We start from the raw sequence: 27,701 nt of genomic DNA on the forward strand, positions 1-27,701 counted from the left end.
TTTCCTCTCTCTATTTCTGAATTGCTTTCAATAGTGGATCCAATAACAGAGAAGAGACCAAGTATAAGAAGGTTCGACTTAAGACCGAGAGATCATAGTTTTTGAGTCTAATGCATTCACTTACATTTTCAGTTATGTTACATTACTTATATGAAGTGTGAGGGGGAAAGGAAATATGAGTTTAATTAAGTTTCATCCCCAATGCAAGCATCTTTTTTGGCCATGGAATACAACTTAGACATAAGAGTTTTGCCCCCATAATATGAAAGACTGTAAGGTTTTCTCTTTCAGCGAATAAAATTTGTACATTTGTGTGTTTGACAGCAGCAACATTTTTAGCATGTATCTTTCTGCAAGAGAAAAAAAAACCCATACAGATGCTTCCATTCAAAATTAAATGTTTAAGAAAAATATAATAATAATAATAAATTCAAAACAGTTTTCTAAAAATCCACTATATTTGATTTTACAGTGACTGCAGTACCAAAATCCACTGGATTGGAATCAGAGTCTTCATAGTTTTTGCTCTTAAATTAAAAGTGGTGGAATCCAGATTTCCGTTTCCTATGTTAGTAGACAAGCAAAGAAAAGGGGGGGGGGAAGAGTCCATTATTTTTGACAGATTATGAAATGCAAAGAGAAATATTTTGGTTGCATAAGGAGGATTCTACTGTAACGTGGCAAGGTATGTATACCAGGGGTGGGTTCTACTTACCTTTACTACCGGTTCGCATCGTGCCTGTGCATTTCTGCGCATGCACAGATTGCCTATGATAACGTCCAGATCAGTGGGCGGAGCTTCCCGCCGGTTTTACTAGCGATTCTTGCGAAGCGGTCTGAACCAGGGGCAACCCACCACTGGGTTGATGTATACCTCTGAAACCAGGCCTTTGTACATATATCACAACCTATGTGACAGTGGTGAAATTCAAAATTTTCCCTACTGGTTCTGTGGGCGTGGCTTGGTGGTCATGTGATTGGGTGGGTGTGGCTTGGTGGTCATGTGACCGGGAAAACCAACTATCACATTTTACACAAAAATAGCACAAAAGCTACACAACTGATTCACACACAATGCAAAAACAGCTGGACTTCCCACAAACTGGCCCCTGCAACAAGCAGGAACCTCACAGAGTTACAGAGAACTCAGAAACAAACTATCACACTTTACAAAAAATACTGGTTCGGGCAATAGGTGGTAAAAAAAATGCTTTAAAAAGTAAAAAAAAAAGTTATGATGATCGCGTGGCACAGCGATCGCGTGGCACAGAAACAGTAGCTCCCAAAGGTGCTTTTCCAAAAGGCAACTAGACTTCCTTGGTTTTTTCCTTGAAAACATTTTGCTTCTCATCCAAGAAACTTCTTTACTTCTGAAGAAATGAACTAAACTGATAGCCGAAGAAGCTCCCTGGATGAGATGCAAAACGTTTTCAAGGAAAACAACCAAGGAAGTCCAGTTGCCTTTTGGAAAAGCACCTTTGAGTCAACCATGACCTGGATGATTGAAACAGAAATAGGAGCTTTGAACACTGTTCCTTATTTTAAGGGAAAATCTCTTTTTACCAAGCGGCAGCTCAGCACATTCTCCATTAGTTCCAACATATGTTTTGTTCAAAGTGAATATTGAATGGAGCAGAGCTCTGGCTTTAGTTGAACGTATAATAAAGTATATATAAATTGGCATGGGACTAGCATGGACTCATTTTTGGAATTAATATCATGGGTAAATTGTAAATTAAATTAATTAATAACATGGGTAAATTGTAAATGTAAATTGGAGCGAGGCTACCATGGACTCATTTTTGGAATTAATAACATGGGTTGAAATGAGGCCAACACTTCAGGAAAATATCTTGAATTAGACTACTCTGCATCTTTGGTTTCAAGGCTTTCTTCAAGTCAACAGATTCTCTTATAAAAAGCCAGGTCTCCCAGATGTTCTACTGCTAACTAATTCTCTGGGATTAATGCTCAAGTGGGAAATTGCAAGCTGGTCTGCAAGACAGATTGAAAGAGACCAAAAAAGGTGAGTAAAAAAAAATCCCTGGTAGGTTATACATCTCACAAGAAAATGACAAGTATACCTAGAGCAGTCATGTCCAGTCCATGGTGAAGTACAATGGCATCGATTTGGTCGTATACATTTCCCGCCATTTAAGCATGGAGAGTGACAAACAGCTGCATTGGAAGATCATAGAGAGGCATTACCAAATTATGCTCCAACATTTGGGATCACATTTTTTACTGTTTATATAAATAGTACCTAGTAATACTGAAATAGCATAGCTGTTTGTGTTTACCTAATGAGTCAAAATAGCAAAAGATACTACTAGATACTGTACAGTACACAAGGTATTTAAGCAATTCATTTGACAGAAGGTATACAAGGCGAACAGAATACAGATAAGTTTTCATATGCAAATTGAGCTGAAGAATATGAAGAATGTTAAGAAAAAATAGAAAAATATGTCATACTGTCTTTATTGAACAAAATTACCTTTGCAGAAATTGAACTTAGCTATGTATTTTTTAAAGATTCTAATTCTTCATAACTTTCCATTTTAAAATCCTTTGTATTTGCCTTTCAAATATCTCAGAAAACAAGTATGTCCTTTCAAATATGAATGCAAAATAAATATTGTCGGTACACATGGAAATTTTCTGGCATACAGTATTATTTGGCTTTAGAAATAGAAAAAGTTACATATGAAGTAAAATGGTGTCTACATGACACCATGGTACTATTAAGGGCCTTTTTTTTGTCCAACTATTTAGGACTGAAATAGTATTAACAAATAGCTCCTGATTGAAAAATGTATATTGCTTGGCCTGTTTAGCTAGGGAGATGTTCCTGTGAGTGATTTATGGTTTGTGAAAATAATCACATTTTGTGCCAGAGAGCTTATTAAGAGAAAGGTTTCAAACTTTCTCCTAAACCACTGATTTCAAAGAATCGTCTGCTTTAAAATATGTAATGCTTGAAAACCACAGCAATGTATCATAATTGCCTCCAAACGTCCAAATAATATGTAGGTATTATTAGCAAAGACATGCATTTCCAGACCAGACATGTTAAGATATACAGGCAGTCCTCATTCAGAGACCACCACTGGGACCAGCAATTTGGCCATTAAGTGAATGGTCGCTAAGTGAAATTACAACTGTGCTTTTGATCTTATTTCAGCTTTCCTTTGATTGACAAGCCTGCAAAGGTCTTAAATTTAAATTTAAACAAGCTCAGGACCAGGGTACTTACGAGACTGCCTCCTGCCACCAATAGCCTCTCACCGACCAGTTCGCTCCCATAGAGAGGGACTCCTCAGGGTGCAGTCGGCCAAACAATGTCGACTGACGGCCCCCAGGGGGAGAGCCTTTTCTGTGGGGGCACCTACCATCTGGAACGGGCTTCCCCCGGAGTTACGAAACATCCAAGACTTACGCATATTCCGCCGAGCCCTGAAAACATTTCTATTCCAACAAGCTGGTCTGGCCTAACTCTCCCTTTTTAATTGGCTTTTAAACTGTCTTTTAAATTGGGTTTTAAACCTCTTTAGATAAATTTGGATGTTTTTTAATCTTTGAGCCTAAATTACTTAATCTGTTTCTTAATAGTTTTTAACTTCTATATGTATTTGTATTTATTATGGCTGTTCACTGCCCTGAGTCCTTCGGGAGTAGGGCGGTATACAAATATGAAAAATAAATAAATAAATAAATAAATAAAATTGAGGAATGGTTGCAAAAGGGTTCTTTCTGCCATCATTGTAACTGCAAACATCACTAAATGAGGACTATTTGTACTGACTGGTTCTTTTTACTGATTTTTTTCCCCAGAACTCATTGGTTAACCTGCATTTATGCTTTGTACTAAAGTGCTATTGGGAGGTTGTAGGAAATTCTGAATTAAATGTGCTTACCCTGATGGCAACGTGAGCCAGTCCATCCAGATGGGCAATCACATTGGTAAGGGGCCACGCATCGACCTCCATTCAGACAATGCAGGATGCAGATGGCTGAAGGAAAAAAAAAGGAAGTGGGGGTGAAAAGAAGAAGAAAGGTTTCATTCAAATAAATAAACAACCCTGGTCCTATTTCTCAAGAAACTAGAACAATTATCCCCCCCACCCCCAATCACTTTCCAAAGGCTTGGCCATATTGGTCTTCATTAAAAATATCACAAAGAGCCTCCTAGCATCATAAAAATTGATACATTTATTATCACATATAATAAATTGATTCTAATTATTAAGGAGTGACTGTTAGTGTGCCACAAATCTTCTTAATTTTATAAAATTCTTGATATTTCTAATCACTCCAGAATAGATTTTAGGTACAAGTGACACAAAAGAAAAAGAAATTAAAAAAAAAGGCTCTTTGCTTTCAGTCAATGGAGTATTCATTTAATATATTACACTCACAGAAACTCAGTATTCAAAGCATAAATCTTCACATTTTTATTAGAATAATGCCCTGATTTCTGTTTGTTAACAATGTATTTCTTCTTCATTCTATTTTTAAAGTAACACCCTTCAAAATGGAACTCAAAATACATCCTGATTCTGTAAATAATAAATTAGAGGTTTTTGTATGGGTGAGAAAAAAAGTACAGCCTGGGTATAATAGATACTAAGTTTATAAATAAATCTTCAGTTTTCTATACCACAGTGACTACTTTCATAAAGATTTCAATCATTCTACAACTTTTCAGAGCTGCTACTCATCAATATGCTTTCACCTTGGAATATACAATATTTTAAAATTAGATAACAAGATGCTCCTGACCACACTGATTGGAAAGCAGTCCACTTTAAAATTTGTATGATTAGGATCTAATTAACACGTGTAATGTGAGTTTCAAGTTAACTCTATTAAAATAAAGAATGTTTTCCTTAAAGTTCACCCTATTTTCCTTCTTCTAATGGCTTCTACCAATAGGATGTTTCATTATTCTGGATAAAAGACAATATGACATACTGCATTTCTAATATATGACTAACAGAACCCTTAAAGATAATAATAAAAATAAATAACAATGAGGAACATGTCATCTTCCTTTGTCTTTGTAGCTGGAATTCTTAGTGCATGCTAGCAGGTCTCCCTCTGAAATGTAAATTCAGGCTTACATTTTTCAATCCCTTTACATTTTGTATATAATCAGTTTGGCTGTAAAAATACTAGCAAATGAGAATAATGTGGAGCAGATGCTCTTTATATTTTTATGTTACTGTCTATTTCAGTTGAATGTGGTCATAGCAGGAGGTGGAAGAATGGTTTTGACTGTATGTTTTGGACTACCATATTGCATACAATCTCCAAATCAAATTTCTGATGACCACAAATAATGGTAAAGAGGTCAGAACTGAAAAAGTTTCTTGGATCAGAAGCAAAATGTCTGCAAGGAAAAACAAAGACCAGTTGCCTTTTGAAAAAGCACCTTTGGCAACCAGGACCTGGGTGACTGAGAATATATACAATAAACAACATTTATTTGGAGAACTGTGGTGATACTTACTGTTCTATACTTATCTACTCTATGACTATGGGAGGTTCAACTGTGAGAACAAGGAAGATAACAAAGTAATGCAACATTTGAATGCTAATTTGCTAACTATTGCAACGCTCTCTACATGGGACTCCCCTTGAGGAGCACCCGGAGGCTCCAACTGGCGCAGAGTGCGGCCGCGCGGGTAGTTATGGGAGCGACACGGCGCTCCCACATAACACCTCTCCTGCGCGAACTGCACTGGTTCCCGGTGGTCTTCCGGGTGCGCTTCAAGGTTTTGGTCACCACCTTTAGAGCGCTCCATGGCTTAGGACCTGGCTATTTACAGGACCGCCTACTACCACAATCAACCTCCCACCGGCCGGTACGCTCTCATAGAGAGGGGCTCCTCCGGGTGCCATCAGCCAAACAGTGTCGACTGGCGGCCCCCAGGGGGAGGGCCTTCTCTGTGGGGGCACCTACTATCTGGAATGAGCTCCCCCGGAGATACGTAGGATCCCGGACCTGCGCACTTTCCACTGCGCTCTAAAGACCTTTCTATTTCAGGAAGCCGGCCTGGCCTGATCTTTCCCCCCTTTTAATTTTTAAATTTTAAATTTAAATTGGAATCTTAAATCTGTTCTAAATTGTTGGGATGTTTTAAATTGTCTTGGGCTCAAATATTTAATTTGGTTTTAATTTTGCTCTTAACTTTTGTATCTATGTGTTTTATTTTGTGCCTGTTCACTGCCCTGAGTCCTTCGGGAGTAGGGCGGTATACAAATTTGATCAAATAAATAAATAAATAATTTAATTTAATTAATCATATTTCTATGCCGCCCAACTCCCAAGGGACTCTTGGGAGTTGGATATTTAGTCATAAAATATATGACTAAACTCATAGAGGGGATATAAGGAGATATTTGGAGAGCTTCCTGGACTACCTGAACGTCTGATGGAATAATCCTGGGACATAAAAGAACTGTGACTATTGTATTCTTTGAGGAGCAACATTAGACCTGAATATATGGTTTTTGGATTATTGAGTAAGAGTGGACTTTACCAAAACAGAAATGAGTGGAAGTTCAAAAGAAATACTGTTGCTGTTCCAAAGCATTAAGGATACTATGACAAAGAACTTTTGGGAGATAAACAATTTAATGCAAAGCATAGATGGGAAAATAGAAAATATTTTACAAGGGACAATGAATAAAGATCAAGATGTCCAGGAAAGGGAGAAGACAATGGAAAGAATAGAGGAAAAGATAGAACAGACAAATCAGCAAACAAAACAAGAAGATAAAAAGGAGAAAATAAGGATTATAATGACTAATGAAATAAATCAGGGAAAAAGTATTTTAAGAGATTTAAAAATGGAATGGGAAGATACCTTTGAAAGAGAGATAGGGGTTTGGGCAGATACTCTGGAGGCTTGGCAGCATAAGGTGATAGAGATGGGAGGGATACTCAGACTAAATAGTAAAATGTAGATGCAGATAGAGACAAAGATCCAAGAGAGGAGTATGGGAGGCATGCCAAAAAACAAACAAGAATTGAAATATTAAAACGGGTGAGAGATAATGGATAGAAAGAAAATGTTTTTTTAATATAATGGGGGCCTGATTAAAAGTTAGAATAGAAGTAGAAATAAGGTTACACATCTTTAAATAATAGAATAAAAGCAATAATTAGAGGTTGAAAGATGGATTTAATATCTATGTTTAAATATAGATCGATGTCAAGATGGATATTGGGATTATATTTTAATATTGCCCTAAACTTGTAGAGAAAGGATAATTTTCACACCATTTACTTTAACACATGGAAGATAGATGATGAATGACAAGCGATAAGACCAAAGGGGATGGGACAACTGATGCACCTTTTTCTATTATTTATCTCTCCTCACTAAATAGCATGAAAATGAGCAGCTGATTAAGGCTGGAGACCTACAAAATCATACTTAATAATTGCTGATTCTTTCTTGAGATTGTTGGTATTCCAGTCACAGGCACATTTATACGTACAAGTCTTAAAATGATCTCATCATATACAAACTAAGCAGAATCAACCTTTTATTGGTCTTAATGACCAAAATAACTTTTATTGAATAATTTGTCCCACCACTAGGCACACATGACATCTAACTATTTTTAAAGGAAAACTAGGGTCGAGAATCCCAAACGTGTAGAAAAAATGTTTGTCAGCCTAATATATCAGAATTATAAGAAGCTGCAAAAGTGTTACTCTGGATTGCTCAGGAGAACAATTATGAAAGTAAATATTATATTGTTAAATGAGAGATACGTACGCTCTTCACAGAGGCGTCCCATCCAACCTTCAAGACAAGAACAAACATTTGGCCTCTCACAAACACCACCATTCTGACACGGGAACCGGCAAACAGCTAGACAGGGCAAAAAAATCGAGTTTGAACAGGAAATTATAAAACAAAAATTATTCATCAGAAAAATAAACACTATAAGCTGATAAGGAAAAAAACACACAAACGTTTATTGATTATAAGGAAAGCATCTGGTATAGTATTTTAGAATTACTAGGCAAAAATCCCTTAGTTAATGTTACTTCAGCTATGTGATTATGTAGTGCCAAAGTAGGTTGACCTCAGAAGGCAGATTTCCCTTGTTATATTTCTGAGGTTTAATTTTTTTTTAAAAAAATTGTCTATTTCAGGAGTGTCAAACTCATGGCGCCACGTCATGTGACCTATTGCTACTTCCCCTTCGCTAAACCAGAGGTGGGCATGGCCAGCACGTGATGTATCCGGCCCACAGGCTGTGAGTTTGACACCCCTGGTCTATATCATTCTGGATGTGGGAATCCAAGGAATCGACTGCCCCTTGCCCGGCTGCCAAAATATCTGTATCCACAATAGAAATATTTCTGGTAATAAATCTGCATCTGTAACCCTTTTAGAGGCATCCCTGCATCCATCCTCTGCTGCCCACAAGCTCTTGTCTGCCAGCTGGGAGGTGTCTGGGCTCCATGTTAAGCTACCTCACGTAGCCAAGGAGGTAATTGTTTGTTGTGTGTAATATCTAATTGTGGATCCACTGGGCAAATTCTATAATAGGATGAACAGAAGCCTGAATCTGGTATACTGTTTTTACCTAGAAACAGTTCTGGATTATAAGGCTTGAAAACAAAATCTATGCTTATAATTATATAATACTCTTTAATGATATATCTGTAATTGGTTGAGAGCATATTAGTTTCACAAACCCAGGACATCTGCTAATATTGCTCATACTAAAGATTTACATGATCTGCTTTCATGCTGCCTCTGATGTAAGCCCTTCAAAGCAAAATGCTGGAAATCTTTTGTTAGTCAATAAACCTACATTATTTATAACACACTTTTAAAAATGAGTAAGGAGAAGTCCATTATGACATCAATCGGGAAAATACAGGCCATTTCTGCTACTTCTGCTTTTTTCTGCTACCCGCTTTGAGGCAGGAAGATGAGAAAGAATACTATACAATACAAATAGTTATTATTTAAATATAAACTTCTTTTTCTGAATAAGTGGTGTTCGCTAGTGATAAATAATCCATAAGACACTGTACAAATAAGAGTGTTATAACAATATAAAGACTGTTGTCATTGTGTAATCCTATACCATTTGGGAATAGATTAATTACATATTCAATATTATTTGGAACTAGCTCCTATTGATTTTAAATTCAATGGAACTTTTTTCATCCAAGAGGAAATTGTACAAATTGTGGAGAGTGGGATGCACAGCACACCAAGATGAGGCCAAAATTACATACATATAGTAATACTATTATGCAAATACTATTATTATTTATGTCCTGACATTTGATGTATGTAAATCATGATACTTGTAGGACATTACAGCATTAGCATCTGTCCCCCCCCCCAAGGTTATTTTGCCACAAAATGTTTGGTCTACCAACTTGAAATCTACCCACGTTCTGAAAAGAAAAAGTAAGAATATTTATTTTTTCTGTAATAGAACTGAGATTTGCATGTTGTGGATGCTAAATATGGACTATACCTACTTCCCAAATTGCTTGGAACAGTTTTCGACCTCATATGATCAGTTTTTCTCTACTATTCATTAAGGTTTCAGGTTTTTGGGAAAAAGATGATGTTATTTTAAGAGTCACATTCAGAATGGACTTCTTAAAGCAGCAGTATCTTTTTTTTTAAAGCTCATACATACTACCTGAAAAAATAATTATGTTGTAAAGAAAACAGAGAAATGCTGGCCCTCATGGGGTGTCTGAATCGCTTCCTCTGAAACATCTTTGCGGTGTGCACAGCATTAATAAGTACAGAATGTTTCTGGCAAGTCCCCAAGTCCTTTTGCCCTATAAGAATTACATAAGAAGGTCATGTGAGAAGGAAAAAGAAAGTCATGTAACCCCTGTAGGTAGTCAGTGTTATGGGGTAGAAAAACCACTGTTGAAAGACAAGTATGATTGACAGACTTCCCTTTCTTTGAGGTCAGAAAAGGCATCTGCAAATAAACTGCTTACTTTCTGGCTGAAAGAAATTGGGAAGGGCCAGTTCCCCAGCAAGGGATGAAGAGAAGGGAATGACTGGACTCAGCTAGCAGTCTGCTAAATTCCTGGCTGCTGGTTCTGTTTATTGCACCAAACACAACTGTGGATATTTTAGTGTATTAAAATCTAAAATATTTATTAGGGTATAAAAAATTATAAGTTAAGTGTATCTTATGAAGGAGGTCCAGTTCACAAAATCCATACTACAATGCATTTGTTAGTCTTTAAGAGGTCTGTAAATTTCTTTTTAAGGCGTCTCTTTAAGCTGCTAAAATGAATGTTGCATCTCTTTGCCCTGAATCTATAACCCCCTAGGTGTAGAAGTAGAATATGTAGCACAATATTCATAAACCAACCAATATTCAAAACCGGAAGCAAAGGACAAGTAGATTTGTAAAACAGGGTTCCATTTAGAAAAAGGCTCCTAAATGCAAAACATTTGTGACAACAAGAAATAGGGGTACTATGGCAGTCCCCCAAAATATCCTAATATAAAACTAGGTCAGAATTGTCAGATGTTTCAAACTTTTATGTATTTAATAAGCTTTATTTTATCTTATATTATAAGCTCTTCTTTATAATATCTACCTGAAGATTGCAAGTGGTTTAATCTTGCTGTATATTGTTACTCCCTACTAATTATAGAAAGCAGAAGTGGAGCAATATACTAGCACAACAGTGTCACACTATATTGGGAGTTGTGTTTAACAAGATGTTGGTAAATAGAGTTTTAATCCAGAGCTCATATTTAATCTGCCTGCCTGCCTGCCTGCTTTTTCCTTTTCCTTCCTTCCTTCTTTCCTTCCTTCCTTCCTTCCTTCCTTCCTTCCTTCCTTCCTTCCTTCCTTCCCTCCTTCTCCCTTCCTCTTCCTTTTCTTCTTCCTTCCTTCCTTCCTTCCTTCCTTCCTTCCTTCCTTCCTTCCTTCCTTCCTTCCTTCCTTCCTTCCTCTTTCTTTCTCTCTCTCTCTCTCTCTATCATCTCCCTCTCATCTAATTTTTCTTTAATTTTAGGTAGATGTTGGCATTTGCCCAAGAATAACTATTTAATAAAAATAATAATGGCGTACAATAATATAGAGATGTTTTGAAAGAATATAAACACATACACACACACACAAGTCAACATAAGTTATTTCCTGGCAGATGGTTCATTATGGTTCAGGACATCAAAAACATGCATAGTGTTATATGTTGTTTCTTTCAGACTGAATGCCAATTTTGGCAAATTTCTGGAAAATGGTCTTTGAAGGATACCATTAGCCCCGTAGCTCTTGTATGGAACACTGCCTTTGCATAGTTGTTGTTGAAACTGCTAATTTACCTTTGCAAGCTGGTGTTCCCGCCCAGGTTCCATTCTCTAAGCAGACACTTCGAAGGGAGCCCTCTAGCATGTATCCACTGTAGCATGAGTAGGTCACCATATCTCCATATTGATAAAATGTTCCACGTACCAAAGCATGTTCTACATGAGCAGGTGGCCCACAAGAGATTCCTTAATAGAAATGGCAACAAAGAATTTATAATGGTAAGTTGCCTTAAAACACGACATAATGCATAAGACATCACAGACAACAAATAACTACAAAATTGAACTGTGTCAGTCTCTCTATCTTCCAGAAAGCTGTAGATAGACCCCAAAATCTCGATATGTGAGCATGGCTATCTGTAATTTTCTGTAATATCAGCTGGTATATTGGAGCAAGGGAAGATTTTATTATCTCCTTAAATATATACCATTCAGTTACAAGAAAGGGACTGTTGATAAAGAAACCTACAATCAGGAAAAAGGAGGAACAACTGCAGTTATAGTAGCATGAGCCGCAATGGTGCAGTGGTTAGAGTGTAGTATGCAGGTTACTTCTGCTGACTGCTGGCTGCCTGCAATTTGGCAGTTCAAATCTCACCAGGCTCAAGGTTGACTCAGCCTTCCATCCTTCTAAGGTTGGTAAAATGAGGACCCAAATTGTTGGGGTAAATATACTGACTCTGTAAACCGCTTAGAGAGGGCTGTAAACCACTGTAAAGCCTAAGTGCTATTGCTATAGTAGCAGCAGTGCCATCTGATTTGACTGAACATTTTTACCTGAAGGATTGCCCTCCTGTCCTCAAGGATTTTTTCTTGTTAGCCTAAAGGCTGTCCATTTTAAGGCATCTCCAGATGATAGCTGCCCAGCCTTTGCTTGAATTTATTTAGCAATTCAGTACCTCTTCATGTATGAAAATTGCATTTGAATATGTCTGAATGAATATGTGTCCGCTTACAAAACCTCTTATTTCTTGGTTTTGTTTCATAGCTTTCCTGATGACACAAAAAACGATTTTAAACAAAAAAAGCAAAATGAAAGCCATTTTTCATTAACTACTTACTCTCACATTTAGCTCTGGTTGGAGTCCAGACCTCATCGGGATTACAGCTAATCACAGATTGTCCCTGAAGCTGATAGCCTTCTCTGCATTTGATAAATACCTCTTGCCCAACGTAAAATGTTGTTTCTGAGAGGATGGCATTTTCTGGGATTATAATAGGTACGGGGCACGGATTTGCTGCTTAAAGCAAAGAAAAGCGGGGGGGGGGGGGGAGGGAGATAAGATTTTAAAAGATTACTGAAATACATCTCGACTGCCCTTATTTACTTACATATTTCCATTCCTTCTTTTGTTTCTGGGAAATTTACTCATTATTCATTGTACACAATTTCTCCCCTGCCTTTCCTTATCAGAACAAAAAAAAAAAAAAAAGTGAACTTCCAACAGATATTACCAGAGAGGAAAAAAATATATGAGCCATTTGCCACTTTATTGTTTTTCTATTAAAGATTCCTTCTGCTGCTGTTTTATTGTGTGATGGAAAATATAGGAAAACATGGCTCTTTTTATGTTTCTAGAGAAAATGGCTTGAAGGCGAACACAATTTTTAGAAGAAAAAGGTGGAGGAAAAACCTTGAGATAAACCCTGTCTGGAATTCTGCTGTTAATTATTAGGAGATGTGAATGAAAGGGTTTCTGCTGCTTCCACCAACGAGGAATTGCACATGGATGCACCTTTTACTGTTTTATTATTCTGCTTGGTGGGAGTGGGGCAGGAAACAATGCAATACTGTCTCTTCATTCCAGTCATAGCCATCACTGCCAATGCAGCCATTACCTTGCAGGCAGTACTAGCCGATAACAGACATCACAGCCAATCACATCTTCCTGCTTCGCCCTGTATCCCTCCTCCAAACAAAAACTTTAATTTTAGAAAGTTATAAATGGATTAGGGTTCCTGATAAATTTGAAACAAGATTCTGGAACTGATTGTAAAGAATCCTTTCTGTGGGAAAATGCTTTTGTTTGAATTCTTTTATAAAACACACAATAAAACAAGACTATAAAATTGGACCTTAGAAAAAACTCTTAAGGAAATAAAAATTACAATCGAAGAAGAACATTCAAAATTGACTTGTTAATAAAGAATGAAGCAAAATATTTTAGCATTGGAAGAATATTTTTAATATTCTTCCAGAAGTTAGTTTTAAGAGTTTGTGACTCTATAGAAAAACTGTGTAAAAGATGCTATGGAAGAAGAACAAGTTTTAGCTGACATAACTGAGACTGATCTGAAAGTGGATTTAAAAATGACAGGCTACAAAAATGACATGGAGACAAACTGGACATACAAAAGAAACAGGCTGATCTCTTAATTAAAAGGGATATACAAATAACATACCAAGAAAGTGACCTGGATACTTTTAAATATTGTATTTAGAAAAGAGGTTTATTAAAGCTTTGAAGACTTTTATGAGAGGAAACAAAGAAAAATTGGGGAAAAAAATCAATTCTAGGACATTATTTGATGTGTCTAAAGCAGGGGTCTTCAACCTTGGCAACTTTAAGCCTGGAGGACTTCAACTCCTTCTTCTGGGAGCTGAAGTCCTCCAGGCTTAAAGTTGCCAAGGTTGAAGACCCCTGGTCTAAAGATCAAGATCGTTAGAAGTAAAAGGAAGGAATATAAACTTGTTGTACTTGATCAAGGTTAAAATAGATATAATGTTATTTCTGTTAACACTTTATAGAATTTTGCAGACATCAGGACTAAAATGATGAGGCTTTATGGATTTGTTAACAGATAAGATATGGAATATGGGAAGAAGAGATCATTGGCTATATTTCAAAAGAGGGTGATAAGTTACTAAAATTGCTTACATTTGTTATGATGAAGGGGGAGGTCATATATTATTTCCTTTTTCTTTGCTATATTCTTATTTCTTTTCTTTCCAGAAGTTATTAAAATGAGGCTTTTGTGAAGAACATTTGGGGATAATCTGGGGTGATGGCATTTGCAAATTCTTACTGCTCTATACTTACTGGATTTTTAAACACTATTGTTGACCACTGAGAATCCTTGAAAATTATGGCTATATACAAATCAAGCCAATTAATCAACTGGAAGAGGGATTCCATAAATGGGATAAAAGCACTGAAAAGCTCTCAATAGATTTATTACTTGTCTTACATAAGGCAGCAGGCAGCAGAAAATCTCCAAAGATAATCAAAACTTACAGGCAAGTTGACATTATTTTTTTCAAATACTTAGAGACTGTAAACTGGTCAGGGCTTGATATTTAATTCCAGCAATTCAAATGGTATTTGAACACAAAGAAGAATGTCTGAGTATTTTCCCCCTAGTATCAGTGAGATTATGTTCTATCTTGTTCTAATTGAAAAAAAATAGTTTAATTTTTTACTCAGATCTTTTAAATTATTATTCTAAATATTTTTTTTTATGCTGTTGGTTTGCCTTATGGATGTTTGTATGCCACCAATGTCATAAATGTGATTGGATGCATGCATCCACACCTCTCAGGTTTCTGAACAGACCTCAAAAGCTCAATTTTTGATTAAAAATATTGGGTAAAAATTATTTCTGTTTCCTCCTCTAATATTGTTTTTAAATATCTAAATGTTGTATGGGTCTTACAGGAAAAAGAATTACATCATGCCTTGCTTGGTTGTACAATCTGACTCAGTGTATCTTTGCTGCCACCTTAAGGTCAATTAAGACATTTATAGCAAATGTTATTATATAGTAAACACTTTGTCTTTCTCAAAAGTGAAATAAATATTTTAGAAATATGGTTGAAAATTGTAAATATGTAGGATGCATAGAAACAGATGTACACTGTAGACAATTGTCCTACGGTCAGTCAGCAGTATGGTCTTCTACAGAAATAGAAATGATAATTGCTTTACAATAGTCTTCTAAAGAATTGATAGTTATATTACAGCTTCCGCTGTGAGTCTTGGTGACTTAGGACATCTTGAAAAAGCAGAGATGATAACTGCTGTGACTGATGAGTAGACCAACCCTTAGATACTCTCTGGAGGAGGATAGAATGGGAAATCTATAATTGCCCTGAATGGCAGTTCCTGTTTTATGGCAGGGGTGTTATACTGGCGGCCTATGGGCAGATGCGTCATACGCAGGCCACGCCCACCCCAGCTCCACAAAGGGGAAAAACATTGTGATATGTCATGTGATGGCAACGTGACGCCGTGAGTTTGACACCTGTGTTTTATGGTCTCCTGTGGGACTGAGCACCAGGAGCTGAAGGAGTTGATATCGTTGCTAGAGCACTGGAGTTTTAATAAGGACATGAGGCCAGTCAAACTCATTTATTTAATCACATTTGGAAATGTTCAATTTAATCAGTTTATGGATATTAGAAACTTTTAAACAGTGAGCTTAATATGACACCTGATGAGTTTTACCTTCTTTGGATTTAAGAAATTTTAAACAAAGGCACAATAATTTAAAATAATATATAATTGGCAGAAATTAAAAAAAGGATTTAATCAAAATAATACAGTTGGAAGGAACCTTGGAAGTCATCTAGTCCAGTGGTCCCCAACATTTTGGCTGCATGGACCGGTGGTGGTGGTGCATGGTGGGGTTGGGGGGACAGTGGGGGAGGTGATGGGTTTGTGCTCTGAACCTAATCCTGTGCATGTGCAAATGAAGCTTTGTGCATTCACCCACAGCTTGCGCGGCCCAGTTCCCAACGGGCTGCAGCTTGGTACTGGACCATGGCCTGGGGTTGGGGACCCCTGCTGTAGTCCAAACCTCCTCCCCCCATCAAGCAGGAAACTCTATACCATTTCAGACAAATGGCTGTCTAATCTCTTCTTTAAAAACTCCACTGGTGGAGTACCACAACTTCAAGTCATACCATTGATTAATTATTCTGTCAGGAAATTTCTCCTGACAGAATAATTTCCATCAATTGCTGGAAACCAATCATGGAGAGAACCAACCTAGGATTTTGATTTAAGACAGTTCTAAATGGACTGGGTGACCAGAGAGATTTGGAATATCGATTATTTTTGCTCTAAGATTTGAAAAACTACATCATTAAATAACATACTTGGTGGCAAATGACTGAAATGAATTAAATCCATAGAACTGAGGTTTGATGAAGGTTGCAAATGGACACTGGAGGGAGCTAAAGCACAAAGTAGAAAAAAATTAATAATGGCTAAGCCAGCTATAACTTTTTATTATCTTAAAACAGCTGTTGATAACTGAACTGAGATATTAATAAATTATATTTCAGGAAAGATACAGATAAAAGTTTAAATAGATAAACTTTTAGAAGTTTATGAGAAAAAAACCTTAAAATCTTTTATCAGAACATAACAGAGTTTGGAAGCGTGGAAGAGAATAATACTGAGATTACCAAAATGGGAATACAAAAGATAAATCAAAGTCATGTGATAGACCATTGCTGTTTTAACTCGAGGACTACCTCAGGGGTGAAATCCAGCAGGTACTAACAGATTCTGGAGAACTGGTAGTGGAAATTTTGAGTAGTTCGGAGAACCGGCAAATACCACCTCTGGCTGGCTCCAGAGTGGGATGGGAATGGAGATTTTGCAATATCCTTCCCCCAGGAGGAGAGGAAATGGGGATTTTGCAGTATCCTTCCCCTGGAGTGGGGTGGGAATGGAGATTCTGCAATATCCTTCTCCTGCCTTGCCCACCAAGCCACGCCCACAGAACCGGTAGGAAAAAATTTTGGATTTCACCTCTGGACTACCAGTATAATTATTAAAAACTTCAATAAAAAAGGAATAATGGTTATAATGTAATATATATTCCAGAAGTTACTTTCCCGACTTATTGAATTCAAATAGATCTATCTCATGAATTTGAACATTTTGGGGGAAAATAATATCCAGAACTCAGTTTTTGGATGTTTTAAAGTAAAGACTGCTGTCTATTATTAAAAAGTAACATACGTTTGCATGAAGGTGTTGGGTGGCTCCATGTTCCGGCTTCTGTGCATTCTGCAATTGGTTCGCCTTCCAAACTATAACCCCTATTGCAGTAATATGCAGTTCTGCTGCCAACTGTATTATTTTCAGAGACGACGTTTCCATTCTCAATCAATTCTGGATCTTCACATCTGGTTTCTAAAAAGCAGGGTATGATAGTTAAGATAGCTCTTCTCCGTTCAATCACTAATTAATACATGTAGTCCTTAACTTATAACAGTTCGTTTAATGACCATTCAAAATTACAAAAAGGCAGTAAAAAAAGTGAGATATGACCATTTCTCACACTTCCCACCGTTGTAGAATCCTCATGGTCATGTGATCAAAATTCAATGCTTGGCAACTGATTCATATTTATGACGGGTCCCAGGGTCATGAGGATCACCTTTGGCGACCTTCTGACAAGCAAAGTCAATGGGGAAGCCAGATTCACTTAACAACCTTGTCATCAACTTAACAACAACAGTGATAAATAACAACAGTGGCAAGAAAGGTTGTAAAATGGGGCAAAATTTACTTAACGAACAACTCACTTAGCAACGGAAATTGTGGTTGTAAGTCGAGGACTACCTGTAATCAGAGAATCTTCTGGATGAATTTTCATTGTCTAAAAAGGATTTAAAGACCTATAACTACTTTCGATGTGGAATTCTGGGGCATTACTACACATATCTTGGAGTTGGAATAAGGGGTGGTGTATTAAATTTAGGAAATTGGCTCGGAATAGATTCCTGCCACAACAAATCTAGAAGAACCACAAGCCCCAAACAATACCCTATAATCACCCTCACATGTTGGAAAGGGTTGACTCCAGGATCCATTGGCCAAACAGGTGATGTTCTCAGGTCCACGAAAGTGATACCCGAAATTGCATACAAAATATATATTACTTCTCTACATATTTTCTGTGGCTATGGAAAATGCATTTGCTACTGTTGGAGAGGCTTCACATCTTATGTCTACCCCCCCCCAAAAAAAAGAAAGAAAAAAAGAATCCTTATGTCTGTAATTTATTACTTATTCTATTTCTTCTTTGGTTGTATGCTCAGGACATGATTTTCCCCCCCAATGTGCATGGATTATTGTTTATTCACACGTCGGAGCTAATAGCGTCCGCTTCTTGTTAACATGACAGATCGTTCGAGTTGGCCCCTGTAACTCATATCCCTGATTACAACTGTAGAGAACTTCATCTCCAGGTAAAAAGTCTTTGCCAACAACAGATCCATTAATCTATTGGTTTGGGGGAACCCTAGGATATTTCTGAAGAATGAACATATAGATTGTTTTTCTGGCGAAAATGGGATTGTGACAGATTCATCCAAAAGCGTTTTGCAGATATGTGTACAGGTAGTCCTGGCTTAACGAACGCAATTGGGACCGGCACTCCATTGCTAAGTGATGCAGTCATTAAGTGAGATACTATGTGACTGTGATGAACTCACAATGTCGTTTCTCATTTGGTTGTTAAGTCACTCCAAGTCATTAAGCAAGACATAACCCTGATTTACAATTTCACTGCATTTTTTCTCCACTGATTCTACTAATTGGAAGCTAATTGTGAAGCCCGCAAATTGCAATCACTTGAGTGCAGGTCACTATGATAATCATAAACAGATAATGGTTGTGAAGTGCACTAATCTCAATCAAATTTGTCAATGCTGTTGTAAATTTGAACGGTTACTAAACAGGGCAGTTATTAAGTGAGGACTACCTGTAATTACTAAAATCATAACCAATCTATACATTGGATTTGATAGGGGACAGTATAATAGAACTTTTTCCAAAGGTACGTCCTTGTTCAATAGGACCTATAGGTCCTATTTTTTGCTTTCATAGTGGCGCAATAGTTAGAATGCAATATTGCAAGCAAACTCTGCCCACAGTCTGGAGTTCAATCCTATCCGGCTCAAGGTTGACACAGCCTTCCATCTTTCTGAGGCTGATAAAATGAGGACCCAGATTGTTGGGGGCAATATGCTGACTCTGTAAACTGCTTAGAGAGGGCCAGACAGCACTATGAAGTGGTATATAATCTAAGTGCTGTGGTTATTGTTTCTTTGCCACAGGAAAAAACTTTACCACTTCTATTTGCAAGTCTTTGTATTTTTCTCTAATTCTTTCTCTTCTATTATTATTATTATTACAGTTCATTGCACAGTGAGACTGATGTTTAGACTGGATTTGGCATTTTTATCTGTCTAGCATTATTATTATTATATTATTCTCATATAATATAAATATTATTTAAATATAATATTTATATATTTATATATTAAATATTGTTAAACACTGTTCAGCTTCTGCAGGCAAAATCAACAAATACAAAATGTCTTTCTATCTTTCTTTAAATCGTATTCAAGCTAAGCCTGAGAGGAAATAAATGAATGCATCACTTACTTTTACATACTGGTGTTACTCCACTCCATAATTTATCTCCTTGACAGATGCGTTCTGCATCACCCTATCAGACATGAGAATGGTTCAGAAAACACCATGATATATCCATCATATTGTCATACTCTCACAATCTTTAAAAAACAGATATGCCTTTGCTTTACATTTTGCATGATTTAATGAAGAGGAGAAGCCAACATTTGATAATAGGATATCCATTTTTCTCTTAGCTGTTATTTAGCAGTAACTTGATCTGTTCTCTCCTGAATCCACCGTCATAATAAATAAAAAACAGATTTAAAGGTTAAATACAAGCTAAACCTTTGTTGTTTTGTTGAAGCATTGGGGGCAGGGTTTTTCATTTGTATGGGCAGAAAACAATGTCCATTGCTATATTACTTTTAAAAAAACCCACTACAATATAATGACTATTTTTTTTTTTTGATACTACTTACCACTTTGCTGGTCCATGGATAGAAACATGAGGAAAACATAGTATTAATGGTGGAATCACATTTGTATATGAGAAATACAATTTCCTTAAGATAAACCTGATCTTCATTTTTCCTATGGTATTTTCTTAATTTCTTTTATTGAAAAAAGGGCTGGATGATCACAGGTATATGTGACAAATTTCCAAATGAAATGTAACTCTTTCCTATTTCTAGTATGCTATTTTTAAACAACATGTTTTAATTTTTAGAAGTAGATGTTGAAATGCTAAGAATTTGATAACCACCACAGCTCATACTGAAAGCATTCATGCAAGAGCTGCTGCTGTGACAGAATTAACTGGTAGATTTGTATGCAATAATACTAACTTAACACCATTCAGACAAGTATGTAACATGAAAGTAACACTGGGTTGTTCCTTTTTTGGTAAAAAAAGGGATCTTTCATCTTCCATGACTCTTGCTTTACTGCCCCCAATGCTTTACTAGTCACATAATCTCTGTTTTGCTCTCTTTAAGATGCACAATGATTTCATTTAATAAAACAAATCCATGAAAATTAAGGAATGACCATTGCACAATGGAAAATACAGGACCATATTCCTATATTTTATGATCAAGGCTAAATACTTTCTTGTGTCTCTCTTTCCCCCCAACTTCTGAACATAAGCAAGCAATGCTTGAGCATTTTAAACACTGTTCTCCTGAAGGAGTTGCATTCATGGTGACTGTAAATTCAGTGCGATTTTTCTTTTTACATTTTGTTTCTTTAAGATGAGTCGATCTTTTTCTTTAAGTGAGACAAGCAGCAAGTAGAACCTAAATGCACCCTTCATAATCCTGAAGCAAATCTGTATTTTATTTTCAGACTTTCTACCCAAGAATGGAAAAAGCTATCCTAAGAAAAAAATTATTATAGTGAAAAGGTTGATGAATTAACTTTTTCCTGACATGATATTGCATGGATGATACACAAGGGAGCAGACTATAGAAAATATTCCACAGACTTACCTCTAATTCATAACCCAAATTGCATTTATAAAGGACAGTATCTTTGTAATTGTATTGGTTGCCAATCACAACTCCATATTCAGGAGCTTCAGGTTTTCCACAGGAGACCGGAGTGCATATCTCATTAGAAAATAATGGTACCCAGGTCCCATTATGCTGAAAGAAGAGGAAAGTATCTTTGGCTTCGCTAACCAATGAAAATAATTACAAACAAGTTAAATTATACATAAAAGAGCGTGTTTAGTGTAGAGATTATAATGCTGGCCTAAAAACCGTTAAAGATCGCAAGTTCTGATTCTCCCCTAGGCATGAAAACCAGCTGGCTAATTTTGGCCCAGTTATCCTGGAGCCTGGGGAAGGCTCAGACGAGGGCTCTGCATCGGAGGCAGAGATGGGGCCAGGGCCATTTGGGAGTTATGTGCGGACTCCAAAGCCTCCAGAGTCGGACATCAGTGAGACAGAGGAACAGGGGGAGCCTGTTCCCAGTGTGCGCATGCGCAGAGCTGCCAGAAGGCAAGAACAGTTAGAATAAAAGGGTCAACTCGGGAGTAGGGCTTGGAGATGATTGGCCCCTCCCATAAGACATAAAATTGGAGCAAAGGCACGTGGGCCTTTGCAGGAAGCAACTGTTGTTTGTGCTGGCCGGTTTCAAGACAGCAGCTCTGTGTTGACTCTGTGTTCCGTGTGGCCTTGCAAAGTTAATTGCCAATTAGGTCTTGGCAGCGTGTCAAGGGAGATAAAGGTGGGTGTTTATCAGCCTTATCAGAAGGAACTGTGGCAGACTTCTGTCAGACTCTTTACAACTATTTGGGACTCATCTGTGAATGAACAGACTGAGAATGAACAGGCTCTGAATGAGCAGAATTCACAGCCATTGAAATAAAAAGAGGGTTTCTGGGACTCATTGTGTGCTTTTACTGTATCAGGAAGCCTAGGTCAGAACACACATGTTGTATGTGTTGTTACATTTCATAACTGGGTTGTAATGTCAAATAGTGTACTCCAGCTATCTGCACTCCAGCTATAGCCAATGTAGCATGGCATTTGTTTGCTGCCAATTTCTTATATGTTACTTCAATTAAAAGTGCACTGATGGGTTTGGAAAAGGGGAAGAATGCAGAGTTGTATAAGAGGGTATACAAGAATATTTACAGAAACATTGAGGTATTTCAGGAACTATGAATATGCAGCACAGTAATGTACAGAGGTCAAAGATCTACAATAGATTAATACAAAAGGAAGTATGATTTCTGCTTTTCCTGATAGCATACATTTCAGCAGAACAAGATTATTTCACACAAGGTTACTATTGGGTTGAATTATTATTGAAACATTGCAAATGTCAAGTTTTAGAAACAACTAGTCTGCGATCATTAGGAACAAGTTTTCCATTAAATTATTAAATCATATTCTATTTTCTTCTGAATCTTCTGAAGCTTGGGTCATTCCATCCTAAATAATAAACTGGGTAATCAGTAATTTGTTGATAAATGCAGAATCACTACAAAGGATGAAATGCATTGACAGACAAAATGGATTTAAAAAAAAAATCACTGAAGGCAGGCTCATACAATTTTAACCATTTTTATCCCAAAGCAAAATAAACAAATGGCATATATTTTATGGTAAATATGATCTCTGTTACTGAACAAATAGTCCGAGGAATATGACCTTCTGAATGTTCTTGATTTTTAACTGGCTGAAGAGACATTTCAAAATATTCTGTAAGATCTCATGAAACAACAATTGTAGTGAATCCAGCTTTTCTCTTACTGGCATTCAAAAGCTTAAAGGGCAGAATAATTTTGAAAACAGTTTTGTGTTGTCCTTTATAATAAACACAACATTAGTGGCTATACTATTGATATATGGCTATAAGACGGGGCTTTTCATAACCAAAACAAAACAGATTGGAGGAAAAAAAATATTTACCTGGCAAGTGGAGGTGCTGGTACCCATCAAAAGATAGCCTTCTGGACACGATAAGGTGATGCTTTTATTCACAGTAAATTCAGTACCAGAAATAATAACATTGGTTATATTTAGTGGCATTGGACATTTTCTGGGACAACAGGAAATAGTGTTAGGGAACCAATGCCCATCTTCCTGACAGGTGCATATATCCACTTCTGTCTCTATCATATAACCCTCCAGACATCTGAAACAAGGTAAACTTTTGTAACCCATATGAATTGTTGTACATTCCACATTAATCATTCTTCTCCTTTAGTTATGTGCCCAGAGATGCATCAACTAGCAAAAAAATAATAAAAAGAATTTCAGGGAACTGCTCCTGCAAATGTTTGTTTGGTGGAAGAATAAGCTTAGTAATAGTCACCAAAAAAAGGCTCCTGACAATTAATATGACTGTTAACTGGTAACCCATTGACTACATCATTCATAAATTTTATCTTTTAGCTGGACAGAGTATTACAAAACTTCCTGGCTGTCCCTCACTTCTGTTTCAGATAGTGCTCTGCAGAATTGCATCTTATTGATTCAAAAGCTAATTACTGCAAGGCAATTGTGGATAACCTACCATGTTTTCACGAAAATAAGACCCTGCCTTATATTTTTTGAACCCCGAAATAAGTGCTTGGCCTTATTTTTGGGGAGGTCTTATTACTTTGGGGCGCGTGGAGCAAGACGGGGCTCCTCTTGCCGTCTTACCTGATTTCCAGCTCTGTCTCCCTAACCCTAACCAGAGGAAATGGTGGGGACCATCTGTGCATGCAGTTAAATATTTTCAGGGAGGGCTTATTTTTTTTGGGGGGGGCTTATTTTAGCGCATGCGCTCAAATGCCCGATTGGGCTTATTATCAGGGGATGTCTTATTTTCAGGGAAACAGGGTACTTAGTTGTATAAATTCTGATTAATGGAGGGGGGGGAACTCCTGGCAGTGTAATTCAGAAATAATTTTGTAAATTTTATTAGAAATTATTTCATAAGTTTTATTAGAGAACTCTAGATCTCTGTGAAACTCTTAGCCAGCCAGCCTTCTTCCCTCCCTCCCTCCTTCCCTTCTAATGTGAAACTATCAACACTTCTTACCTGTATTGAACTTTACTTCCATAGTCTTGAGATTCTCCAAAAGCAACTGCATGAGGAACAATAGGTGCTGGTCCACAGGTCAGTAATGTGCAATTTGGGTATGGCCTACTCCAGACCCCTTTTTCTGTACAAGTCAATTCCGAGCTTCCTTGCATCACATAACCCATCTCACAATTATAAATTATGGTGTTTTGATCCACTGAACTGCCTCCGTTGATAAATGCATAGGGAATCACAGGTGGAGGGCCACAGGAAATCAGCCCACAATGTGGAAAGCCAGAACTCCATCTGCCAATAGCTTCACATGTGATTTCTGAAGGTCCTAGCAGTTCGAAACCTTCTAGACATTGAAATTCTATCTTCTTACCACAGCCAAAATGGTTACCTATAACTATCCCATTCTGAATGGTGGGTATAGGGCACTCACAAAGCAGGCAAGAAGGGGGTCTTCCACTCCATAAACTATTTGACTGACATTGCCTCACTGGATTACCTTGCAACTCATAACCAGGGAAGCAAACATACTCTACGTATTCCCCAAAACTAAAGACAGAACCATTCAGGAAACCATGAGAGATGTCCTCAGGAGGCCCACAGTTGACAGGTTCACAGAATGGAGGTTCTTTATCCCATGTTCCATTAGCCTGGCAGGTACGAGAGTGTGTGCCACGCAATATATACCCTTCATCACAGAAAAACTTAATTCTCTTTCCAACACCGAATTCTGATCCAATTATCTGGCCATGAACAAGTTTCACTGGTTCAGAACACTGGACTGGCCTACACACTGGAGTGTTCCCGCTCCAGTATCCATCTGCAAGACAAATTCTCTTCCGATCCCCTTCCAACAGGAAACCTTCTTTGCAGCTGTACTCAATATGGTTTTGGAAAGTGTATTCTTCTCCGCTCACTTCACCGTTCTCTAAATAGGGAGCTTGTCCACAGGAAATGGGAATGCACAGTGGCTCATTTCCTTCCCATTTTTGATCAGACTGGCAGGTTCTCTTACGCAATCCATTTAGCTGAAACCCATGATCACAATCATATTGGACCACACTACCATAGGTGTAAGATTCTCCTTTTACTATGCCATTCATGGGTCTGCTAGGCACTGCACATGATATTATCTCGCAGGTTGGTGCTGAATCACTCCACTGCCTACCAGACATACAGTGTCTTGTATCTGATCCAATCAGCTTGTACCCTGGGTTACAGGTATATTTCACTGTACTACCAACAGTGTTCTCTGTAAAATGTACAAAGCCATTTTCTGGGAACAGTGGTAATTCACATTGAATGGAAATGCAAGCAGGAGCACTACCATTCCACATTCCATCTTCTTGGCAAGCTAGCACGGAATTTCCTAAGAGTTCATAGCCCGAATAGCAACTATACAACACTGTAGTCCCATATAAATAGCTCGATAGTGGCAAACTATTAATGGCTTTTGAGGAATGTTGTGTTTCTTTTGGAGATAAATGTGATTGGCTAGCCTTAAGGAAGCTCTCTTCAAATACATCTTCTTGGCCAAAATGCTTTTCTTCACTGCTGATTGTTATATATCCCCCAAAGTCTATATGGGGAGGAAGGCCACAGTCTGTTGGTAGACAAACTGGACTAACACTAGACCATCCTGATTCCTCACAGATCTGCATAGCAAGACCAGAAAGCTGGAATCCTGGAATACAGCTGTATATAACCATGGCACCATAGCTGTAATCTGCACCTTCTACAAACCCATTCTCAATAGGCTGAGGAGGATCACAATTAATTGCTCTACAAGATGGAGCCTTTGTATCCCACTCCCTTGTTTCCAGGCAGGTTAGGACTCTCTGTCCCTCAAGCCGGAATCCTCTGTCACATGAATAGGTAACTGTGTGTGTGTAGTGTAGATCAACATATGAATACCGACCATTCTTAATCTCCCTGGGTTTGGAGCATTCAATGGGCTTGCAAGAAGGCTCTCCTCCAAGCCAATGTCCATCTTCTCCACAAAGAATCGTTGTGTTTCCCATTAATTCAAAACCTGGTTTACAACTATACAGTGCCGTGCTGAGATAGGTGAGGCCTTGCACATCTACAATACCATTCTGAATTTCCTCTGGCTGAGGGCATTCCACAGGAATGCATTCTGGAAGTGGAGAACTCCATGTACCATCTGCTTGGCAAATAATAGTAGATGTTCCCTTGAGCAAAAATCCATCCATACATGTGTAGCTCACTGTGCTACCAAAATGCAGAGAAGACACCACAGGGTCCCCAAAAGGAATATAAGGAGGTCTACGACAGAGAACCAGTTTGCAGACAGGAAAAGAGTCATTCCACTGTTGGGATGACAAACATCTCAGGATGGAAGCACCATACAAAATAAGCCCTTCTCTGCATGACAACTGTACTATCCCTACTTGATCAGCCATCTCCTTCAAGACAAGTTGATTCTCAGTTAATGGTGGCTCTGGACACTTAGTTGGGATGCATTGAGGGCTTTGTTTTTTGCTCCACATTCCTGATTTCTGACAGGTCCACGAAACATCTCCAATTAATTCATAGCCTTCAACACAGAAAAAACTGACTTTGGCTCCCACTTCAAATTTTTTCCCCTTGCTGAATCCATGCTGGAAGGTAGGTGGTTCTCCACAATTGAGGATCACACAAGAAGGTTGTGCTTCACTGTACCATTGACGATTTGACTGGCAAAATAACCTTGAACTTCCGATCAACTGGTAACCTTCATTACATTGGTATGTCACTTCACTTCCAAAGGAACGTCCTGTCATATTCTGTAAAATGGATAAAAGAAATGTTGTATCCGATAAAGTGATATACTATCAAAATCTTAACAATCTGATTTTATGGAACAATACTTACCGTATTTTTCGGAGTATAAGATGCACCTTTTTCCCCCACAAAAGAGGGTGAAAATCTGGGTGCGTCTTATACTCTGAATGTAGCCCCGTCCAGCTTCTCAAACGAAGGTTTCAGAGGCTGCAAAAAGCATCAGAAAAGAAGCTTCAGAAAAGAAGCCCCCAAACAGAGCTTCAGAAAAGAAGCCCCCAAACAGAGCTTCAGAAAAAAAGCCCCCAAACAGAACTTCAGAGGCTTTTTTTTCTGAAGCTCTGTTTCAGAGGCAGGAAAAAATGTTTTTTCTGAAACAGAGTTTCTGAAGTTTCAGAGGCAGAAAAAAAAGCAAAAAAAGGCAAGGCACAGAGCTCACAACCAAGGAACCTGTTGCTAAAATTCACCTCAGGGAACAGCTGATTGGGGGTACTCTGGGAGGCCTATCCACCTGCCAATCAGCTTTTTTCTTATTTTCCTCCCCAAAAACTAAGGTGTGTCTTATACACCAGTGCATCTTTTACTCTGAAAAATACAGTAACTTATCCCACACTTTTAAAAAAATGGCAGAATGTAGGCTTTCTGCCTCCAATTTATGAAATGT

At 37.7% G+C, this 27,701-nt stretch overlaps 1 protein-coding gene across 1 annotated transcript in view; it reads right to left on the reverse strand.

Annotated features, from left to right (window-relative positions):
• Positions 1–509: 509 nt before the first annotated feature.
• The window catches only part of SVEP1 (sushi, von Willebrand factor type A, EGF and pentraxin domain containing 1), a 116,351-nt gene continuing 89,159 nt past the window's right edge, over positions 510–27,701 (reverse strand). The window contains exons 38-48 of the mRNA XM_070938573.1: positions 24,263–27,042; positions 23,143–23,368; positions 21,211–21,366; positions 19,751–19,814; positions 17,315–17,488; positions 12,404–12,580; positions 11,358–11,528; positions 7,794–7,889; positions 3,918–4,013; positions 2,085–2,178; positions 510–564 (exon numbers count right to left, since the gene is read on the reverse strand). Of these exons, the coding sequence (XP_070794674.1) occupies positions 534–564; positions 2,085–2,178; positions 3,918–4,013; positions 7,794–7,889; positions 11,358–11,528; positions 12,404–12,580; positions 17,315–17,488; positions 19,751–19,814; positions 21,211–21,366; positions 23,143–23,368; positions 24,263–27,042 (4,065 nt within the window). The 3' untranslated portion in view covers positions 510–533. The remainder of the gene's footprint in view (positions 565–2,084; positions 2,179–3,917; positions 4,014–7,793; positions 7,890–11,357; positions 11,529–12,403; positions 12,581–17,314; positions 17,489–19,750; positions 19,815–21,210; positions 21,367–23,142; positions 23,369–24,262; positions 27,043–27,701) is intronic.

Source organism: Pituophis catenifer, unplaced genomic scaffold (genome assembly GCF_029215685.1).
Source record: "Pituophis catenifer annectens isolate HBS135680 unplaced genomic scaffold, rPitCat1.0.hap2 SCAF_2, whole genome shotgun sequence".
Lineage (NCBI taxonomy): Eukaryota > Metazoa > Chordata > Lepidosauria > Squamata > Colubridae > Pituophis > Pituophis catenifer.